Source organism: Camelus bactrianus, chromosome 1 (genome assembly GCF_048773025.1).
Source record: "Camelus bactrianus isolate YW-2024 breed Bactrian camel chromosome 1, ASM4877302v1, whole genome shotgun sequence".
Classification (NCBI taxonomy): domain Eukaryota; kingdom Metazoa; phylum Chordata; class Mammalia; order Artiodactyla; family Camelidae; genus Camelus; species Camelus bactrianus.
In genome coordinates this window covers 26,390,635-26,414,073 of record NC_133539.1, presented here as the reverse complement: position 1 = coordinate 26,414,073, position 23,439 = coordinate 26,390,635, and the positions used below count along the sequence as shown (strand labels likewise).

The 23,439-nt window shown below is 33.9% G+C and overlaps 1 protein-coding gene across 6 annotated transcripts in view; it reads right to left on the bottom strand.

The window, feature by feature from the left end:
* The window catches only part of ROBO2 (roundabout guidance receptor 2), a 1,146,968-nt gene that overhangs the window by 34,195 nt on the left and 1,089,334 nt on the right, over positions 1 to 23,439 (bottom strand). For all 6 annotated transcript variants that reach the window (XM_045520906.2, XM_045520891.2, XM_045520872.2 and 3 more), the window contains exons 18-22: positions 21,302 to 21,484; positions 12,851 to 12,893; positions 11,284 to 11,411; positions 9,238 to 9,519; positions 3,799 to 3,955 (exon numbers count right to left, since the gene is read on the bottom strand). In XM_045520906.2, coding sequence (XP_045376862.1) covers positions 3,799 to 3,955; positions 9,238 to 9,519; positions 11,284 to 11,411; positions 12,851 to 12,893; positions 21,302 to 21,484 — 793 coding nt within the window. The remainder of the gene's footprint in view (positions 1 to 3,798; positions 3,956 to 9,237; positions 9,520 to 11,283; positions 11,412 to 12,850; positions 12,894 to 21,301; positions 21,485 to 23,439) is intronic.

Below are 23,439 nucleotides of genomic sequence, written 5' to 3'. Positions count from 1 at the left end.
ATGAGAAAGAACATTCACCATTGTTGCTATAGTATTAGATTAACAAATACTTTTCTATTTGGCCAATGATTTGATAACTTTTGATACTGAATATTGTGAGGGGAAAATGGCTCACAAAAGGCTTAGACAGAAAATTGATGATATTTAAGCTCTTAGAAACAATATTAAACATTGTAATAAAAAGCAAGAGACATTCTATTCAAGATTGTGGTTATTCCAGGCTAGATATATTTCCAAAATCTCTCTCTCTCCATCCAGCTGCCACTGCCTTATTTTATTCCCTTATCACTTTCATGGTATTGTCCATTCTGCTTGCAATATCACATACATTAAGTCCCTGCCCTCCAATCCATCATCTATACCCAAAGATTAGAATCCCTACATGACAGACAAGACTTCACTATTGGCCTCAAGACACTTTCTCTGATTATCTCCTACTCTATGCATGTTTCAAACTCAACAGACCTCATACAGCAACTACCAACTGCAGAAGGATATAGACAAGCAATTCAAATACGATGTGATGAGTATTACAATAGAGGAGTAAGTTTAAGGAACAATGGAAAATAAAAGAAAGGAAAGTAACCCTAACTAGAACAGGGGTGGGGTTTTGAAGGAGGAGTGGGAAATACTAAAGAAGAACTAATGGGACAATTCCTTTTTTTCCTCATCTTTTATTTTATTTCTATTTTTTGCCTTTGGCTAGGGAAATTTCTCTCCATCTACTTGGCAAATGGCGACATTAGTAACATTCTGTTGCAGTAACTGGTTAGCAATCTACTTTGACATGGAGACTACTTTACATTAGGGCCTACCTCTCGTTGTCTTTGTCCTGGCTCAGAGCCTGGTACCCAACAGCCACCCTTATCTGAGAAACATGATTATCCCTTTCTGGATGCAAGTTATTATTTTGTACACATTGCTTAGCTAGGGCTTGTCATACAAAATAACGTGTGTGTGTGCGCGTGTAGTTTCTGATCTCTACCTCCCACTACTGTGAGTTTCCTAAATCAGGGATCAGATCCTCCTTATTAATTGTATATTTGTTTCTTTCATCTCTTTTGCTTTCCTTCCTGGGTTTAACACTTCTTACGTACTTGAAAAGATAATGTGTGTTGAATAAGTTCTCTATTCTGATATATATTAAAAAAAAAAAAAAACCCAAAATCTACATGTCATCATAAGAAGTACAACTGTAGAATCCTTGCTTGTTACAAATAAAAATTATTAAAAACAAAAAGGTGACTTCTAAAGTTTTTTATTGTTTGTATTTCAAGATAACTTCAAACTTGCATAAGTTTCAAATCAGGGCACATAAACAATTCTATAGGAGAGATCTTCTGAAAAATATTCAATGCTAATATCATGAATAGCAGAGTATATAGAAAATATGCAAAAATCTTTCCTTTTAGAATTATAAGGTTTTCACATTAGAAAATACAAAAATATAAGTCATATATCAAGAAATGGATAAAGTCACTTCAAATCTACTAATTTTAATTAACTCTTGCCATATTGACTTTAGTATATGTTTTCATGACAATTGAAGTAAAAACTTTCAAGTGTTAGTCTTTTAAAAAAATCTAAATCCAAAGAATCACAAAATTAAATTCTGCTGTCAGTTTACAATATGCTAAGACTTAACTACTATTTTTGTTAAGAGTGATAATTTTTTTTTTCAAGAAATACTGGGTATTTAAGACAAATAACTTAAAGGTAAATAAGGACTAAATCACAGGCCACAGACTGAATATATACAGTTAAGACATATATTTCTTTACCTACCTAAAAATATTAAATTGATTTTTAGAAATGTTTTAGGAAAAAAGAATTTCTAATATGTATTCTGGCTAAATACTAAAAGAAATTACAATTCCAAGATAGGTAGAAATAATTTTATATTTTTTATCTTAATATTCTGAAAATAATTTGTATCAAAAAGTAAAAATCTGTACCAATGTGTTTTATTTCATTTTATTTCAGCACACAGATAGATGTTTCCAATTCTACTGCTGGACAGCGAAGTCAAATGAGCATTTAGCACTTATTTGGAAAGTTTAGCATTTATTTGGAATGAATTATTTTAATTTAATGAGTAACAAGCATTATTATAGTCTATATATCTTTTAAGTAGGCTTAGAGGGAAAAGAAAAAAAAAATTCCAAGTTACCTACAATTGTTACGTGATTTGAGTTCAAAACTTTATGCTTATAAATGTTTAACGGCACTACTTTCTCTCTCCAGTTTAAAAGTTCTATTTTCCTACTTTCTTACTACAGCTTGAAAATGCAGATTTCTAATAAACTTATAATAACCTAGGAATCTAACAATCTGTAACAATATTTTTCTGTGTAATACACATCTCTGTTTCCGGCTCCCCTGCCCAGGAACTGTGTGACACTAATGCGTTTATATTACTGACATGTATTACATAAGATCATGTGCAGACTTTCCTTTTTAAAAAAGTCAGAGAAAGAGGGTGTGCTTTTAACTTCCTATTTGAAATGTGAACTTTTAAAAAGAAGTAAAATAAAAAATAATATATATAAATATGGGCATTATAATCCCACAGAAGCAAATGAAGCCCTTTGGAGGGAAAGAAAGATATGGAGAAAAAATATGGAGGAATGCATATGTATATATATGCACGTCCATTTATCTATGTGTATAATGCATATATATAGTTTATATGTATCTATATTATGTAACCAAAAGAAAAGGCAAATGTAGTCTTTTGAACAAACCAAGTGTTGTGGATGAGACAATTCTAACTAGGAAAATTAATCTGGAGACCTCAAAGACACCAGTTACGTAAAATGAGAAGGAGATGAAGAAAAAATTCTAAGCATGTACATGTGATATTTGTGTAAAACAAGACAGAAAAGAAAATCAGTATTTAAATAAATTGAGATATTTTAATATCTAAATACTTCTAAATGAAGAAAAACCTTGGAGAAAGAAAAACTGACTTTATTCTGTAATTTTTTGTTTCAGTTGAAAGCAATGATGACCTGGGGATTGTGAGGAAGACAGAACACTTAGAATTATTAAAATAGAAGAAGCGACTATGTTTCTTCTTACTTGCTATTTTTTTTTTGATTAAAGAATAAAGAGTATTAATGTCTTTCTGCTTCTAAAATCAATTAACACTTTAACAGAGAAAAACAAACTCTTGTGAGATGTTTGAGAAATAAGGAAACTGGTCACATTTAAAGGACCTTAGAGGAAATTTTCTAACTTAAAAAGGTTTTGTTACAGAATGTGCATTGGCTCGAACCTCTTTTATTGCTTCGACCTCTAAATTCCCATCAAAGCTGATGATTAAAGCCCTACCCACTGGCCAGGTCCCTACAATTATCCCATTGAGATGGCGCTCAACAGTGGGCGCCCTGCTATGGCCAGACATCAAGTCATTAGAGAACTGCGAGGGATGATGAAGACGGTTATTTTCATTCCCTTTTCAGCCCTTCTCAGGAGTGGCTCTTTAGTTCACAGAGCTCTGGGTACTTGCTTTCAAACTAACAAGCAATATTATAAATGGAGGCTGCATTATCATGATTGCAGACAATCTAAGGCACTTGACGGCCAAGGATTCTAGGTCCTTCATGTGTGCTGTGTTGTATTTATCAACTAAAAATACATAGACGGGGAAAACAGTAAAAGGGAGGGGGAGCAATGAACAGGCTGGGAAGGGGGCAGGGAAAACAGAAAACATTTTTGTCAGTATCAAGAGAAAAATGCATAAGAGAGAAAGGAGTATAACCCCGGGCATTTTGTTGGTATATGAAACATTTTTACCCATTTTCTTGCTGTTCCACTGCATAGTGTTCCAGCTCTGTACCAGGAAGGGGCTGGACTGGGGGAGGAGGTAGCGGAACATTGGCCCAGGTCGATCCGTTGTTTTTCTGTGGTTTAGAAGAATTTTTATTTTTCTTCTTTTTTCCACCTTTCCCACCTGAAAGTAATAATACATTTATTCAGACATACTGAATATCAGAAGAAACAGAATACATCAGATGGGAAGATGTATTTATGTTTTCAAAACACCCGAATCAGTATGTTACAGTTGTTAAAAGCTATAAACAATGAAATGATATAATCAGAAAAACATTTTTATAAATCACTCAAAATGATATTGTTTCTTCCACAATGCATTAACCGCAGTGCTGAATAAACCAAAAACATGGCTGCAGTAGCAAAAGCACATTTATTGATTTATTCACATTTGCTGCCTCCACGTTTTCATTGTTAGACGAAATAATGGGCCATAACCAATTCTTTCAAATGTCAGATTTTAGTGCGTTTATAATGAATGCTCTTTTGCATAATCTGTCTCAGTGGAAAACGCAGTGTCTAAGGATATAGGCTAAACTTTTCCATTAGAATTTACTCAATTTAATTAATCCAGGAGAGTAACAGTTTTCTTTCAGAAGTAACTTATAAAAATCAAGCAACTACAATCTGGAGGATACTTGTTAATCTCTCACAATGATACGTTTTAAAGAATTCTTAACCAACGAATGGCACAATTATTTTTGCATATAGTTAGAGTAGTTCCCAGATGTCTTAAGCATCACATTTCTTAAAATTCCAAATATGGTGAGAACTAATAGAAATATAGTAATAGGTTTCAGTATTATTGTAATACAAATGAATTCATGCACAAAACATGAACAGAAAGTAACTCGGCCGCATATGAACCATATCTGGAATTATCAGAACTTAATGAAATATAAAAATAGAATTTGTCATTTGTACAATGCAGTATTTTTCACTCTTCCAAAATTAAATACAATCAAGTTTCTTCTTAAATGGACCCTGGTTGGATGCAGAAATCAGTACTTCCTGAGCAGAATGACAAAAAAGATGTTTCAGGGGAACCTAAGTAAATTCTGGCACCTCCATTATGGTCAATAGCTATATTTCCAAAAAAATGGTATTGACCCCTTGAACTTCACTTTTCTGGAACTAAAAGTTGTGAGCATGAAATATGTGTAGCAGGGCTATCTAACACTAGAGATATCACCAGAAGTTTACTTCATCTCCTTTCTTCTACCAGTTACTAACCTGCATCAGACAATTTATGTGATTTAATAAAAACTGAGTCTCAGAGTGTGACAAAACTGTTAAACTGGACATACACACTATTACCAATAGAGAAGTTATGTTTGTTTTCTAGGTGTGCACATATACACACATTTTTAAAAAGAGCATCCTTGTAAACAAGGTGCTTTTACCATTCCTTTCACTTTTTATCTTCGGCAGCAGGAGAGGTATATTAAGAAAAAGGAGAGCAGGTATCTACTGCTTTGAAAAGAAGAGCTTGATCTCTGGGTTTGAAAACTAACTTCTTACTCAGTTAATAAGTTATGCAATAGATATCACTTCAATTTCCCCACACATAAAACATATAAAATTACTCCTTTTGGAGATTACTTTAAGGTTTACAAGAGATAATGCATGTAAATGGCTCAAAATGTACAGAATGCTGAATAAATGCCGGTCATTATCACCCTTTCCCATCGCCTCTATTTCGGAGCAAACTCTGTTTTACCTGGTTTCAAAGCCTTTGCCACGCCCAACTCCTCCAACACTATTGAGTGTCCCAGAAATAGCCTGATTATTGGAATAAAAATAATCAACCTGACTGAATTTAAGTCTGTAATTTTTGTGTTCAAGGTAGGTGAGCCTTAACCCTTTATTTCCTGATAACCCACCAAAATCATCAAGTGGGATCATATTTTTCACTGTAGTATCAGAACTATATTTCAATACCTAAAAGAAGAATGAGTTGGACATATGTTCTTCATAGCTTTCCCCCTACTTGTAACTCTTTTATTCCTAATATATCTATACGTGTACAATGCTTTTTTCTTCACTTTTCATAGCACTTTTAGAAATGTCATATGGTCACCCGAATTGAGTGACACAAATAGGGAAGTTTTTACATCTCCATTTTATAGATGAGGAAAATTAAAGTTCTTTCTGAGTTTGTGGTCCACATTCACACATTAAGAGCACAAACAATTTAGAACGCAGCAGCTTTACTGGAAATTGCAATCTCTGCAGCTCTGAATCCAGCTCTGCTGAAATCTTTGCCCAAGGTCAAGAAAGCCATTATCAATTCTTCCAAACACCTGGCTTAAAAATGTACTGTGGAAACAGCTGATTTATAGAGGGAATTTGTGAGGGCTTTCCATCCACTGTCCACTTTCCCCTCTTTGGGGAAAATTTCTGCCCTCTCATTATGGGCACTCTTAGTAGGACTATCCCTAAACACAATTGTCTTCTCTAGCAATGAGTTAAGAGGTGGGCTCTTAGCATGGAAGTGGCATATGACTAAGGAAATTAAATTCTCTATCTGAGATCTATATCTTGAGCTAAGTGAATGAGAATCTGTTGCTGTTACTTGCAACCAAGGATCTTTAAGCATTTTAAAGTGATAACTGCCTGTATTATATTTTAGGGAACATATTCTTATGACTTGCAAATATATCTGACCCATCAAACTTCAACTCAAAATGTAAATATTTGGGTTTACGGTTATTTATGCTGAACAAGGGACTTCCATGTAAAGGAAACTATGAAAGCAATTCATTTTTCAAATTAAACTTAAGAGTCTATTCTTTAAAAATACTGTTATATAAAAGGTTTAGTATTAGTATTAGTATTAGTATTAGTAAAAGTATTACTACTGAGATTGTGTGATACATCTGTGTGTGTATGTGTATAAACATATTTTGATTGCAGATACTGTTTTGAAAAAGTCTGAGTTTTATATTTTTTAACAGTTGGATTTTTTAAGAAGTGCTAAGAAGTTATGTATTGAATAAACCATAAAAGTGTTTCAAAGAAGGTAAGAAATTTAATCAAATAACTCAGGAATGTCCAATTTTCTTTATTACTGTGATTATTTTAAATTGGTTTCATCACTCTGCACAAATTAAGAAAATCTTATAATACAATATGATTTGATATCCATAGGGTAGTTTGATTTTAAATTTGAGCTTTCAGAAACGTACCTATGATTATAAGAATAAAATGAACTCTAATATTAAAATCAATTTGACTAAGCTAAAAAGGAAAAAAAAAATCACTACACTGTTACCTCCTAAAGAATGCTTTCTATTACCAATTTAAGTAATTTTGTATTCAAATGTAGATGAAGTAGTTAACATAATTCATAGATATATATAAATGTCACTCAGGAGATTAATGGATTCAAAAATGCAGTAAGCACTACTGTGAATCATGTTCTGCTTACAATTACTCAAAAGATAACTTTTAAAACTCAGTGGTAATCAACATGTACAGAATATTTACTGAAGAATTCACAGGTCTTATATCATCCATGACTTACAGTATATAGATTTTTTTTAAAGTACATATATATTGCTTGAGACTTTACGTATCTTGAATGAAGTAAGCTTAGGATAAATTATTTTTCTGATTATTCAGTACTACTGTGGGACTCATCATAAATAAATGACATATAAGGTTATTCCAAATTCCCCTATGTTATTAAGCCAGTTTAAATTCATAACAGATGTTTAAAATTTTCTGGATTCTATAATCTAGCTAATTCTGCCAATAGGTAAGAAGAGCAAATGACTCATTTTGGAGGTAAGAGAGAGCATTGACATTTTCAGACTAAAAGGGTTCCATCTCTGAGGAAAAGTCATTTAGTAAATGTTACCCTAATGATGTAAAAGAATTAACTCTTTATGGCCTTGATGACTGGTAGCCTGTGACATATCGTAATACACTATAATCCTTTACTAAGAACCTGAGGTTAAAAAAATTCATAAAAACAAATGGCATATCATTAATATGAAAAAATTAAGAAAATAAGGTTATGGCATCAATTAGAAGTGTGTAGATAAAGTCATCAAAGTCATAAAAAATGTAAATGTTATGGTTGGAAGTTAGAATGTCTACTAGAACCTCCTCATTTTAGAGATGAAGATTCTTGGGCTTAGAGAAAAATGAATATCACTGATATTCGTTATAATAGGTGTGTATTTCTTTCCAATAAAATATGTTTTTCCTCACATGTACTGTGCAATACTGACTCATAGATTATTAGTTTAGCTGATGTATCTTGAATATATACTAAAATTTTACAGCATAAAAGAATTATCAACATGAATGATGGGGTATTTTTGGAAATTAAAAGTAAAGAATAACATCCTATATTAACATTCTTGTTACTCTAAATAATATCATTCAACAGATAAGAAATCCTATTATATTATATTTTGGAAAGATGGTCCAAAAATAGGAAGTCACATCACTAGAATCCTAATATTATGAAAAAATCTCCAAAATCATTTGCATTTTAGTTGAATTTATCTTTTCTATCCATGCCATGAAGCTGACTTTCCTATATGAATTTTTTATTATGAAGTTCTCTTGACTTCTAAGTAGGGTTCAAGGCAGATCAAACTTATCTGCTCTTCAATGAGTAGTATTTAGTAAAATGGCACTATTTTTCAGTAAATACATCCTTGTACAATTAGGACATAAGGAGTGATGATGAACTTTATCCCCCTCCCCCAAAGTATGATTTTATTAGGATAAACCGTTACTGTCATTTGAAAGATAAATGTCTGACAGTGAGTTGTGATCCAGTATTTCTTCACAGTTGTTAGGAAGAACACAGGTCGTATGCTGGTGACAAACAAATATTTCTCCTTACTGTGACGAAACCAACCTGAGAGACTGCCACTCCTCTCTGAGCTGTTGTGAGAGCTGGTGGTGCTGAAATCCTGTGACTGGTTGTGTGGCATTCTATTAGACAATCCCTCAGCCAATCGGTAGTCAGGGATGTAAAGTAAGGCTAAGGGTTAAAGGGCAGAGGTCATAGTGGCATCATGTGATTAGTTCACAGCACAAGCCCATGCAGAACATGCAGTTAGCAACTCAGAAGCAGATGTCGTAGGACAGTGGAGGAATGTTTTGTCTATCCTGCCTAATGGAAGTCGAGATGGATTACTGATCACTATTGAAGAAAGAGCTAAAAGGATGAAACCGATTGGTGTTGGTGTGTGGTGATAGCGACAGTGGTGGTGGTGGTGGTGGTAGGGACTGTGCAAGGTACTGAATACATGCTGGTATAGTTTTTTAGTTTAGGTAGTGAACCTGGTAATGAGTCACTAAACTGAACAACAAATACTAATTTCTATCTCATGCACAAATGATATGAAAATAACTTCAGGAAGTAAGGATCTGACTTACCGTTGTTACCTTTGTTCTGATCAGGCAAAGAATAACCAAATCCCATCAGATCTGTTTTTTGCTGAATCGAGCTTTTCCACTGTGGATCAGGCAGATCAACAGCCAGTTCGTGTATGCTATTGGAATGCAATATCTGTGTCGTGGCGTAAGGAGTAGCCTGTGTTATTTGGCTGGAACTGTTGTAAGTGGTTTTGGTTGTGAAGTCAATGCTGCTATAAATGGCTCCGTCTGAGAGCATCGTTGCCGTTTTATCCCCTTGGCCCGGAACTGGTGGCAGCACATCTGTGGTGAACAGAGGGAAATGGAACAATTTAATGATGCACAGGAAGCACAAAACTCTCAGGACTGAAGATGAAAAATAAATGTGTCATGTCGCGCATTTGCATTTCAGCGGAGATGGGCTTCATGAGCCAATGAAGGGAAGATGATGTACAACCATTGCCAAGCTATCAGCCTCGGTGACAGGCAGGCCTGCGGCTCGTCCTTCATGTCTCACGGCTTAAAACACCTCTTCTCCCATCTTCTTCAACCACGAATGAGATGTTTGGTATCTTTCGCTACTAAAAACTGCTTTCAGTTGTTCATTCTGTTTTAGAATCTATGAAATTGTTAGCTCTTTACAGAAACAATGACAAGAGGGAATCTACAAATCACGGATGAAAAAATCTTTTTCCACTTTATCCCAAGAGACGTGGAGTATACCAGCTAAACGGATGCAAACATTTGCAAAATTACACTATCCAAACTATGAGGTACTTTTTTTCTGAAGTTTCAACTTGTTGTTTATCTGAGTTAATTTCACAGCTCCAGAAATGGAGTGTAACTGATGGTAGTAGCACTTTTTTTCCCCTTGGATAACAAAGGAAAATTTTCATGAATAAGTCATTTCCACAATACAGCAGGATTTAACTACAGAAAAAGCAATCTGAGTGATCAGTGCATTTAATTTATGCTACCAAATCTTAGAAGGGGAGAATTATAGTTTCAAGTTATAATACAGCAAGAGTAAAATTAAAATTTAGGAACAACACTGAATATCAATCAGTCCATTTATCACTTTGGTGTGCTGAATTATCGTTACAGGATGCTTTTAAATTCAGAACTGCCACCTCTCTCCTGAGCACTTTCCTTTTCAGAAGAAAGCTACTAGAATAATAAAAAAAAAACCCACTAAATAATATCATTTTATATGTAGAGTTAAGGTGAATCTAATTATAGAATGCTCCTTAATGATCTATGTTCTGAAAGCCACTCTTCACAGGACATGAGGTCATCAATCCACTTGATTTCTTCATTATGGAAAACAGTCAACTAGTTATCGTACAGTAATAAGAAACCAAATTATCTCAGTACCAAACTAGCTTATCCTCACAAGGAGAAAGTTGAAGTAGTCAAAATATCCTAAAATGTTTAGATTCCATGATATCCAACAAAACTTGAAATAAGGACTCTTGTAAAATATTAATTTTGCTTCTGCATTTTACAAAAGCTAAAAATTATCTTCTCAGCAACATTTATTGTGCAAAGGAAATGAAATAAGATGTATACAAAATCCTAACTCTCTTTGGTACATAGTAAGTGCTTAAAAAGCCTATCACACTGAGAAGAGATAAAGAAGCTTGCAAAAACTTTCTTGATACTCACCTGGGAAATATTTTCATGGCATGAAAATGAGGTGGAAATGGAAAGTTTAAAAATCTACAAATGTACTCTTTGGCTAAATTAGACTGAGACATTTTAGATGTTAATGTACCTGCTAGAAACTGAAAACAAACAAACAAACAAAAACAAAACACTTTCTCCATCTTTGAGCATTTATTTCTTGATATAAATATAGTATGGCATGTTATTTCAATACAAGTAAAACAGGTAGCTATTCACAATAGTTTTATAATAAGATATTTACCAAATGTACAGCATTATGAATACATGTGCTTAACTCAATTTAACTATGGAAGGCAGTACTTTTTATTAGCATGTACTTTTCAAAACATCTAGGAAAGCCAAGAAAACAAAAATAACAAAATTTTGAAAAACATAACTTACCTCCACGCCCAAAATTCCCAATCTCATTTGGGCCACTATTGCTATTGTTTACGGGCAAGCTCGTGGCTGGCCACGAATCAGCAAGCCATGGATAACTGGGATCTCCAGCATTTAGAAGACCTGGGCGGCTACAACAGGAATGAAAAGGAAATCAGTCCAAGGAACTGAATGAGAGATTTGGATATCTGTCTCATGAACTAAAATGTACTACAGAATTTAAGATTTTAATTCACCTTTAAACTATGTAAGTTCTCAAGAATTAAGGAACTTTAGCAGTTCACCAAGGCTATATATATACAAATCAACTCTGTCAGTGGAAGCAGAACAGTCCTGTCTGGGATTCTGCTGACGTCTAAATGCAGTCAGTTGTCTTCCCTGAAACTGGTGGGAACTGGTTACAAGGCAGTCATCTCGATCCAAGGTCTGGTGAAAAATTGGCACCTCAAGGGAACAACTGCTCAGAGTGATTGCTCCATATCAGCCATTTCCAGGACTTTGGGCTATTGCTTCCTCAATTCCTGCAGTTCCCATATTTATCTGTCCCCTATAGGCTGTAACCCCTGTTATGAGCCCTCATGCTTGGTTTAGAGGCAAGGAACTTGAGGGAGATTAATAAGCAGTATTTATACTGTTCCATCAATAGCACATTTCCAAGTTCTCTAAATTTAAAGTTTTAGGAGTATATTAAAGTTTTTTCCTAAGGTAATAGAAGATCTATTGTGATCTGATCCAGCATGTGCATACAGTCTATGAAAAAGACTCCCTTTACATTGTATTTAATAAAGAAATCCCATCTTTAATATAAAAGATGGGATTCTGATCACCTTCCAGGACATTATCATATTTACAAAGATACAGCAACATCTATAATCATTGTACTTTTTTTTGATAGACCTTTTCTGATACAATCCCTAAGAGAAACATGTGTTTCTATGGAAACTGCAATAAGAAGATCCAAATGCTTTCTTGCTACCTCAACTAGCTCTCATTAGACCTAATCTCTTTTCGCTAAAATATTGATTAACTGGGAGATTGGAAGTTATTACCAGAGCCTAATTACAATCTCCATATCAGCAAAGGGAAAATAGATGAGGATATATGGGTTTGTTATCAGCTTTTATCAATTTCAATTGAGTATCCAAAGTTGTGGAATCCAGTCCTATCAATCTACAGCCTATTCATCATCCATGAATCATTTACTTTGTGATCGATTATGTGTAATTGTTCACTCACAGCAATTTAGTGAGAGCCAATAAGGAGTCTTAAACAACAGCAACTTCATTTGCTAATGTCTAATTAATGCAATAAACATCTTGCTAACAAATGAACATATTCCTTGTGATATTTACTACTAATTTCTTCTGGGGCATCTGGGAGATATGAAACATCTGGACTTGATTACTCTAAAGTGTACAACAGATAGATCATTAAACCTTGTGGTAAGCCATTTAATTCCTCCTAGATTTCTCAGACTTATAAGTGATTGTTTATTACAATAATAGCCTCTTCTTACAGAGTTTTCTCAGTTCTGACTAAAAATAATAATAAAAAAATCTCCATAGTATACCTTCCATTGCTCATTAGTCCTCCATCTCCTCTTTGAAATGTAACTGTTAAGAAAAAAAAAAAAAGACACACACAAGTAGTCAATATTAATTACAATTTATAACAACCACATTTTGGCCCTTAGTTTAGAGCTAAAGCCTCTGGGAATTTTAACAAAATATAATTAACATAATTGTACAGAGAGTAAGAAGCAGTGGATTGGCCTAGGGCAAAGCCACCATGTGCTCCAACTTTAATAAGACATTTAAAAATTCTTCAAGCCAAACATATGGTTAAGTCAAAGGGGCAATTCTTATTTGAGTGTCAACTGCTACATACTGGAAGACTGACATGCATTAATGAGGAATTATCAAATCATGACTTTTAATGTTATTATATAGGTGTCCTAATTAGAGGGTGTAACACAAAACTCACAAAATAGAAACTGAAACAGGGTAGTTCAAACAGGTTATATCATCCTTCCAATGAAACAACTGAAATGGGTTCTAATTGACAACATATTCATCTCCATCACAGGTCCTTTTAGGGACACTAATAAGCACTACAAGTTGAAATACTACAATTACAATAGATACGAACTGTAATTAATAGAGAATACGTAACGTATTCAGTGCTTTGTTTCATCATCCAACCCTCACAAGAATGATACTTTCAAATATAGTTGATACCGAATATATTCATAGTGTATGTTATGACTACAAAACTTAAGCCCTTCATAAACCTGTGGAACTTATTAGCAACAGCACCAAGCAAAGCCAGAGCTGGAGAACCCCGTCCCTCTGGTCACTAGATTCCAGTGTACAGAGCTAACAGCACGGCAGTGGGTTTCAAGGATTGGTCAAAGAAAGTAAAGATCAGTCAGGGTTCATTAACCCTTATCCAGATTTATTTGGAATTCAGAATGCTTCGGATCTGAGATAGGTAATATGATGCATATTGCAGAGAGGGTCTGAGGTAGAAACTGTATTCAAAATTATTATTTCTGGAGTGAGATGTGAATATTCATGATTAGTGGGACAAAGTCTATAAATAACTTCACATTATTTTGGATCAAATTTTGCCACTAAATTATTTCACTAGAGAATCATGGGGAAAAAATTTGGTGTTTAGAAGCTGATGGATTGCAGAACTGTGATTCTGACCAAAATTAATATGGATCAGCTAAGCCAATCCCTGGGAATGAAAGAAAAAGTACTATTTCACAGCTGTGAATCCAACATATCCTATCTTTGGAAGATACTGATTATATTTACTATGATTACTTAGTAAAAAGTAAAAATAAAACAAAAGCTTATGAATTGATTCATATTTTTAATGAACTGAGGTCATACTGTTACTTAAAGTATACAGAGTACTTTTTAAATTGGATGAAATTTAAATTTCTAAATGCAGTTCCTCAGTCCCTTCCCTAAGGTCATCTGAGGACATCTCTCTTATGACACTGTAATTACACAATATGATCATAATTCAAGTGTCTATTAGGAATTCATGAGGCAGTGCTTTCAGAAACATCTTGCTGGCACCTAAAGTACACTGCCTTATCAATTTTTTAAGTAATTTCTCAAGTGAATTATAAAACAGTCCTGCCATAACCTTCACACCTACCCAGGACTGGTTATGGACAGCTCTTTGGAGAAATCAAAAGAATAATGATCACTAATCTGCTTCCTGACCAACTCACTGAAGTGCTGGGAATCAAGAATCAGCAGTGTGCCCACACCAACTTGGGTCCCTTTAATAACTCCTTTTGACAATAATAACAATAACAAATTGATCTGAAACAATTATTTTAAAAAAACTGAGCACTGGTGGTATTAAATAAAGGTCTGATTTGGAGGAACAAAAATACAAAAATGTGAAAATAGTATAGCTAATTAACTTTCCATCTTATGTGACTTTCTAGTTATGTGTTTTTTTTTAATGGATTATCACGTGATTGTTTTAGTCTGCTAAAAGAGAGCTAAGATAATGTGAGTATCACTGCAAATATGCAAATAAGCAGGCACTGATTGGCTACACCTCCAAATGTGCAGTTTAGGAGATAAGTGGGCAGCAGCTAAGCATTTCTCCCTGTATCAGATGCTCTTTTTGCCTCACCAAATTTTCTGTTACTGTCAAAGCAATAAATAATTTTAGAGAAAAAGAGGACAACTGAAGCACAGACACAGAAATTAAGTTGTATTTAGCTTTTCTATACTGACCAATTGTAAATTTTTCATAAACTGTAAATTTTAAAGTATTACGATGCAACACTCAAAATCTTACCCAAAAGGTATCATTCAGATGGCTAATAAGAATGTGAAAAGGTGCTTAACATCAGTAATCTTTAGGGAAATGCAAATCAAAACTACAGTGAGATGCCACCTCACAACTCTGAGGTTGGCTACTTACAATAAAAGAAACATAAAATAAGCATTAGTGAGAATGTGGAGAAATTGAAATTCTTGTGCACTGTTGGTGGAATGTAAAATAGTGCAGCCATAGTGGAAAACAGTATGTTGGCTCTCAAAAAATTAAAAATAGAATTGCCATAAGATCTAGTAACACTACTTCTGGGTATATACCCAAAGGAATTGAAAGCAGGATCTTGAAGAGATTTGTACACCAATGTTCATAGTAACATTGTTCATAGTAGCTAAAATGTAGAAGCAAACCAGGCATCCATTGATGGATGAATAGATAAGCAAAGTGTAGAATACAGATAACAATGGAATATTATTCAGCCTTAAAAAGTTAAGGGAATCTGACATATGCTAAAACTTGGATGTACCTTGAGCACATTATGCTAAATGAAATAAGCAAATCACAAGAATATTGTATGAGTTCACTTATATGAAGCACTCAGAGTAGTCAAAATCATAGAGACAGAAAGTAGACTGCAGGTTCTGAGGGGCTGGGAGAAGTGGGGAGTGGGGAATTACTGTTTACTGGGTTCAGTTTTTGAAGATGAAAACATTTATGGAGATGGGTGGTGGTGATGTTTGCACAACATTGTGAATGTATTCAAGGCCACTGAACTTGTACACTTAAAAATGGTCAAGATAGCAAATTTTATGTAATGTAACAACTTGGAAAAAAAATCATTCATCAAGGTTAATTTGCAGATGTGTGAAGAGTATATACTCTGACATGGTCCATATTTACCAATTGAGAATTAAACGTTGTGAATAAAAGAATTTTACATTTTAAAACATTTAAGAAACATCCATTTTCTATTTGTATTCCAAATCATAAAAATATTTTCAAATGGTTCTAGAGTGCTAACAGATTGTCAAAATGTTACAAAAAAGGTATTTATCTTTGTATCTCTGCATATCAACCATACAAAGGCAAAAATATGGAGTTGTTATGTAAGTACATAATTGACTTAAAATGGCCCATAGACACACTTTGATATATATGGTAATTTTCAATTGTGTATGTTTCTATCAGGAGGAAAAAAATAAAAACAGCAAAAAGCCCAATACTCTTACATAATAAGGTTGATTTAGTTGTCTTTTAAAGCAAGGGGAAAAAAGAGGACTCTTTTTCAAGTTTCCTTTTCTCCTCATGCTCCAAAACTTTCAGATTTATTCCATTCTGAAAAGTACAACAAAAATAACTGAGTTGTATTAGGCTATGAGATTAAAAGCAGACTAGAAATAAGGATAAGCAATAAGAATGCCTAAAATAGATGTCACATTTGGTGTTTTGATCAGCATTTTTGTGTGTGTGCACAGAGAGTGAAAAACATAAAAATAAATGCCCCAGCAACTTGGAAGCTGTTTTAAAGTAGCTCTCATTTGAGATGCTGAACTACCTTAAAGCTGAAAGCAAGAGGATGGGAGGGAGGTGCTTGGACAATCTTGCTCTGGTCACAGTTTTGATAATCATAATGTAGTAAACTTTGTGCTTAGCAGAATGAAATTTGAAAAAAATGGGAATCTTTACCAGGGATTTCTGCTAGCATCTAAAATTAAGAACCAACTAGTGCTAAAATTTCCAAAAAGCTCTACAGACACCATCTTAAATGTTTTAGAACTGCATTAAATATTTTGAATTTATTGCAATATTTACGAAAAACGTAAGGTAAAGAGATTTTGCAAGTTCATATCATACACAAAGTACCTCTAATATTATCTGACAGGATTAATCCTAATCTCATGCCTGCTAGAATTGAGGGGGAAGAGAAACATAACTATGTGGTAAATTGACATTTTGAGGTAAGGAAGCTTTCAGAGTGCCTATCTCTAGTAAGCCACATTTTCCTACTCCAAATGGAAACTTTAATGTTGCCAGCCAAGCCTCATTCCCTTTCCTGATAAGCTATTTCTCAAATATGAATGTAGATTAATCCTCTTTTAATACGCATTAACTCAAGCCTAGATAATCAGAGTATAAAAATTCCATCAAATCTTTTAGTTGTCTTAGGGTAGTTTTGTCCAATAATTTCACCAATGGTTTAAAACGCATGCAATGAAGTGTTTGGTATCTCATAATTTGCTCACTCGTTAAATTATTTATATTCACTGAGTTGAATGATATCTGTTATCCTCAGAAGCAATATTCATAAAATAGAAGTCATCCCTTTAAAAGTGAAAATATGTTTACTTTCATTAAAAAGATGATGACTTAAAAAATTATGAACAGAAATACGAACAGCATGAGTTTGAAGAGTCATGTGGCCTTCGAGAAGATTATAACACAATCTGCAGACGCCTCATGAAAGCTGCATGGCTCTTATTCAAACATGTTGCTCATTTTTCTGTTCACAAACACTGTTACACATATGATGAAACATTCACTCTCCATTCAAAAATCACCTAGTATTTCCTGTATCTTCTGCCCAAATGCCTTTGCAATTCTGTTTCACCCTTTAACTACTCAGGTAGTGAATTCTGGCAGTCAGGAACCCCAAATAGTGACAAACAGACTGTTAGTGCTCAGTGAGGATTAAAATAAATAACATTGCATGTTGCTCTGGAAAAGGATAAAATGATTTCACGTAGAATATGAGCTATAAGGATACCTTTCTCGTCCCAGCTGCCCTTCTCTGAGCCACGTGCAAACTTGTGGTGCGTGTTTGTGTCTGAAGAATTTAAATAAAGAAGAAATAGAAAAAAAGTGAATAGGAAGTTAGTGTATAACTTTGCCTTAGGGAAATCTCCATTTTCTGCTGTGTAAAGAAGCAAAACACATTCAGGCCAAATTCTCTCAGATCATTTAAGTGTGTAAGTTTACATTTGATTCTTGATAGTTGCTTTTACAATCTGAGGTGTTAATCCACTAGTGTTCTTTGATAAATATGTTAAATCCTCTGACACATTAAAAAAATATCAGCACTGAGTAGCATTTTTTTTTTAACCTTTCTTCTAAGCAGTCAAATATAATTTTCCACATTACGGGGACCAGCCACAGTAAAAGTCAGTGTGTAATTTTTTGCCTAAATAGAGTGAATGAAAGGCATCCTGCTGGGAGTTGGAGTCTGTACCCTGCAAGGTATTTCTATATCTTCCCACTAGTTAAAATCTTCCCTTTGGTGGTTCAAATCTACCTATGGTGGTTAAGAAGACTTGGAATGAAGCAGGAAAAAGAAAATGATGAAATGAAATTTTGCCTGCTTTACAATTCTACTTTGGATCAGTCTAGCATTAATACAATGTATGTTTCTTCATACATATAAAATGCATCAGATGTTTAAGTATAATTAAAGATCACACTTGGGGTTTGACATAAATGAAGGCATCTTTTGGTACAAATTAATTTAAATACTGATCCCAAAGTAGACTTTTGTTTATTTGAAAAAAAAAGATTATTGTTATCATAGATCAATAATAACATTTTGAGATTATATAGATATTACCATGTAGTAAAAAGTGGAAATATTAGACTTTTCATTTTTGTGAGTAAAATCACATTGCTTTAACTTTACTGAGTTCAGTTTTTCGTTACTTGTTAAAGTATAAGATTCTCAGAGAAATTTTTATGGAAACTAAAATATAAACAGAACCAGTACACATAGAATATTTTCTCTAAAATTTTCATGAAACAATTCTGGGAAAAATAGCCCTGTACAGAATCTCTGTGCTCTCAAAATGGATCATTAGCTCACGCATGAAATGTCAGAAATTTAAACATATGGCCAATACATACTACACCAATCATTCCTATTTAAAATGCTCATATCCTCTAAGTTGTATAAAGACAAGAATATAAAAATTTTAAAAGGTGGAGGGTAGGATATTTATGAAGTGAAATATGTAGACAATATCACCAAATCAAATATACAATGGTAAGTCCTGGTGGTTTGGATTTTCAGTTGCTTCTCACCTAGAGTTGAACAGCAGTTGCTGGAAGGCAAATTATTAGCTGAAGGTGAAGCCATTCTGAGAGTCAGCCATCTATCAATTAAGTATAAAGGTTTAGAAAGGCTGCTCTCTGGCTTGGCCTTATTCCAAAATATTTGAAGGGCACAGCACTTCTGAGTTAGCAGTTCTTCTACAAGCAGATGGGTATCAATCACAATGAGAAATGATCATAGGAAATGTATTATTCTTGTCAAGCTCAAAGACCTATAGCTATTTTCAAATTAAATCACAGGTTTTGTAAAGAACTGCTGTTTTAAAATAAAAAAGAAGAAAAAGAAGGCTGTGTGATATATTTTTTACTAAAAACACAAGCCAACTAATTACAAGAGCTATGCTAATTCGAAGGAGTGAGAGAATGGAAAGGTATGGAGGGTAAAAGTACACCACTACAAATGTGGTATCTTAGAACTTTGCACTGACTGAAGTGACTAGCATGGTCAGCTTTTCATTACTTTCACTAAAGTCAAGCAAAGAGATTAACACAAAATAGTCCTTGAATTAAATCAGGTCTCTTATTTTTTATATGATTTACATGAGTGTGTCACAGAGATGAAATGGAACATAGTGATTGACTAGACAGGTTGATGGACTATACCTTTAGGGGGATGAAAGTAGAGGACAGGACTGCAAAACAAGAGGTTAGGTTAAAGCATCATTAACTTGCAAGACTCTGACACTCGGCAGTTACTGTCCAGCAACACGTTCCGGGAAGAATCCCTCACTGGTAGGTGACACAGCACCCGGATGACAAAGTGTAAGGCAGCAGGCATCAGTAGCCAATGAGAAATGAGAATGGCAGAGCAATAGCAAGTCACAAAGCATGGAAGCCCCTTTTCAATGGAAACACTACATTGCTTTCTCCAGTCCTGGGAATTTATTCTAACCAGTAACTAATAAACTGTATTTTCACAAGACAGAGAGACAGGAGCCACAATGTGATAGTCAAATGATCATATTTAAATACTGTCAAATAACAAGCAAGACAACCAAGTGGGTGTTAATTCCTTTCATTTTACACTAGACATTCTCAGAAGCTTACAAGCCTAAAAGCTACATCAGCCGGTAAGCTTAATAAGCAATGAAGCCTCTGTCAAAAAATCACTTAAGACATTTATACTTCTTACAAAGTTAAAATTAGAAACAGATGACTGAATAAAATGTCTCAAAAATTGTAAAATATTTGTAGGACAATGGTAAGTTAAAATTGTTCCCTTGCAGATTCCAGAAAATGTGAAATATTGTGAGACAATTTCTTTGTATGATCATTGTTATTAGAGAAAATTCTTAAAATGCATTGCAATTTAAACTGTAATTGAGCATAGCTTCAGTTTTGAGTTCATTTTTCAATCACTGATTTGACAATTTTCTCTCTTTCTCTATACCTGGGAAGTACTTGAAAGCCACAATTTTGGACATCCTTCAAGTTCCTATTATGGGTTCTAAGAAGAAAACATTTTTGCAAACAAGTAAAACATGTAGCAGCTTCTTTTTCTGCTTCTTTTGCTTCTCCTTTTCCTCTAAAACACTGATCGGTTACTTTGAAATAGACATCCTATTTAAGTGACTAGTAAATTCATGTCTTGTCAGTCTTATTAATTCTGGTGAGTTTTTTTTTTTTTTTTTTTTGCTTGTTGGTATATTTTCCATCTGAGACACATTTCCTACTGTAATTTGTATCATAAATTATTAGAATAAAACCCTAAATATCAAATCTTTTCTTTTTTTCAGAGCATTTTAGGAATGTTCTTGCTTAAATCCACTTTTCACACAATGGTTTCCTAGCATTCAAAGTGTGTGAGTGTGTGAGTGTGTGTGTATGTGTGTGTGTTTGTGTGTGTTGAGGAAACAGTTGGGAAAAATGGCTAAGCACTTTATCAGCATGCACTCTTCTTATACTTCATTGGAGATATAAGCAAAAAGATTGCCTTATGGTCATAATGTGATACAGCAAAGAGCAATGCATTAAAGCATATTGTTTATAATTGTTTAAATCAAGCCCCAAACATCCATTCATTCACTCATTCATCATTCCATTCCATTCCTTCCCTTGTATTTTGTATATTCCTAAAGATAAGACATTTCTTTAGCTGAAAATAGCCTCTTACCAGCGTAATTACTGAGTCCCTTTCTCTTCTTTCTCCGCCAGTACAACCAGATGCTAAAACCCATCAGAATTACCCAGCAGGCACCACCAATGCCAGCTATGAAGGCTGGTTGCTTCACAACATCAGTGATTTGCTCAGTTATGCTGTTATTGTTTTCAGTGATGACAACCTCATTTCGTCCCCCTGTGGAAGAAACAATAGTGTTAGTAAATATTAAGGCAAAAATAAACACAAAAATACATACCTCATGTGCCAAAGGCAGAGAAGATTAGAGAGTTTCTTGAAGTAGGTAATCTTTGTTCTGTCCTGATCTTGTCACAATTTATTGATAAGCATATTTTATAAAGTTTCAAAAGAATAATCAAATTATGAGTTTGAAGTGTGATTCAGAACATTGCTCCTGTGTGTTTTGTTTTGCTGTGGACAGATTCAGAATCACTTCTTGATTTACCACCTCACAAATCAGTACTAAAACAAGGGCTGTGAGCTGAAATAACAGTAACTCTTCTTTAGCTATGTAAAACATTTTGTAAAATAATTCTCATGAAGGAAAAGCATCTACAACATGTAACACAAGGTATTTGCAAATTACCTTTCCCTTTAGCACTGCCTGAATGCAAATGTTAATGATCCACAAAAATATTGCCCTTAATATTCTACCAGAGAATTTATTTTGATCAAACATTCTTTAATTTTCTGGATGGTATTAAAATACTATATAAAACTATAATAATTATGTAAACACCTTTTTATAGATATTAATATCTATAGTTAAAATGTCACCAAAAGATAAAACTTGTATATACCCTTAAAGAATTTGAAACTAATTTGAAAACCCAAGTGGATGTTGGATCCAAACAAGTTAAAATTAGTTCTAAGGTCTATATAACAAAAACATACATTTAAATGTGGAGTAAGATAATTCTAGAAGTAGTCATGTTTTTGACAATTTAGACTTGAGACAATAAAGAAAGTCTCAATCCACATTTTTTTAACAGGTTTAAAACTCAAGGAATCATATCATTGAAGAGCAAGGATTTAGATGTTTATTTAACAGATTAATAAATTCAGACATGGAGAATTAAGTGATTTCTTACATCAATATCATGATGAGTTTTAGTGGCTAGTCAAAGACTTTAAAAATAAATTGTAAGCAAAATATAAATGGCAAATTTTAGCATATCACATCAAAGGAATGTGTGACTTTCATTGTATTAGTTATCATGGTACTGTAATAGATTAGAAAGAGCAAGGCTTTGAAGTTCCACATTTGCATATCATCTCTGCCACTTACTGGCTAAGTAAGCAGTGAGCTTATGTAGGACACTTAATCTTTTTAAATCCCTGTTTCTGTTAGTTGGCAACAGTACTATTTCATACATTTGGGAAGGTTAATTGAGATGATGTATGCAAAGTAGTTAATAGGAAACCAGGAATTTGTGACTCAAAAGTATGGCCCACTTAAGGCTAGGAGTTACTTTAAGAGCCACTCAGTAATCCCAGGAATATAAGTTGTAAATTACCTAGATAAGCGAGTCCTACAAACAACAGGTGTCTTGTTTACCATGGTTTCTCCAATTTCCAAGGCAGAAAGTTAGCCTATATTTCCTAGCCTCCCTTGTAGTTGAGTGCAACAAAGTGACTGGATATTGGCCAGGGGTGGGCAGGCAGATAGATGCATACTACCTCTGGACCTGACCCATACACCGCTGTGACAGGACATCACACTCTCTCTTTCCTAAATGTTGGGTAGAAACTAGGTATCTGTTGGAGAATGCTGATCCACTAAGAGATGGTAGATCTATTGACTGGAAGGATCCAACTTCCCTAAAAACTTTATGGAGTAGAAACCCTGGCCTCCATTACTGCTGACCCATTTTAGACTGAGCTATGAACAAAAAAGGAAACATTTAAGCCAATCAGAATGCCTGCTTGTTTTGTTACAGCTGCTGGTATTTTTTATACATATTAATATTCCTTTCCTGAAATGTATTCCATGTTAAATATCAGATTTAAAAACTAGCATCCCCTGTGTAGTAAACCTGATTTGTTTTCCTAATCTATCTGTTCTTATTATACATACAAACATATTATTATTATTATACATACAAACATAGTCAAAAATGTATTTACAATGA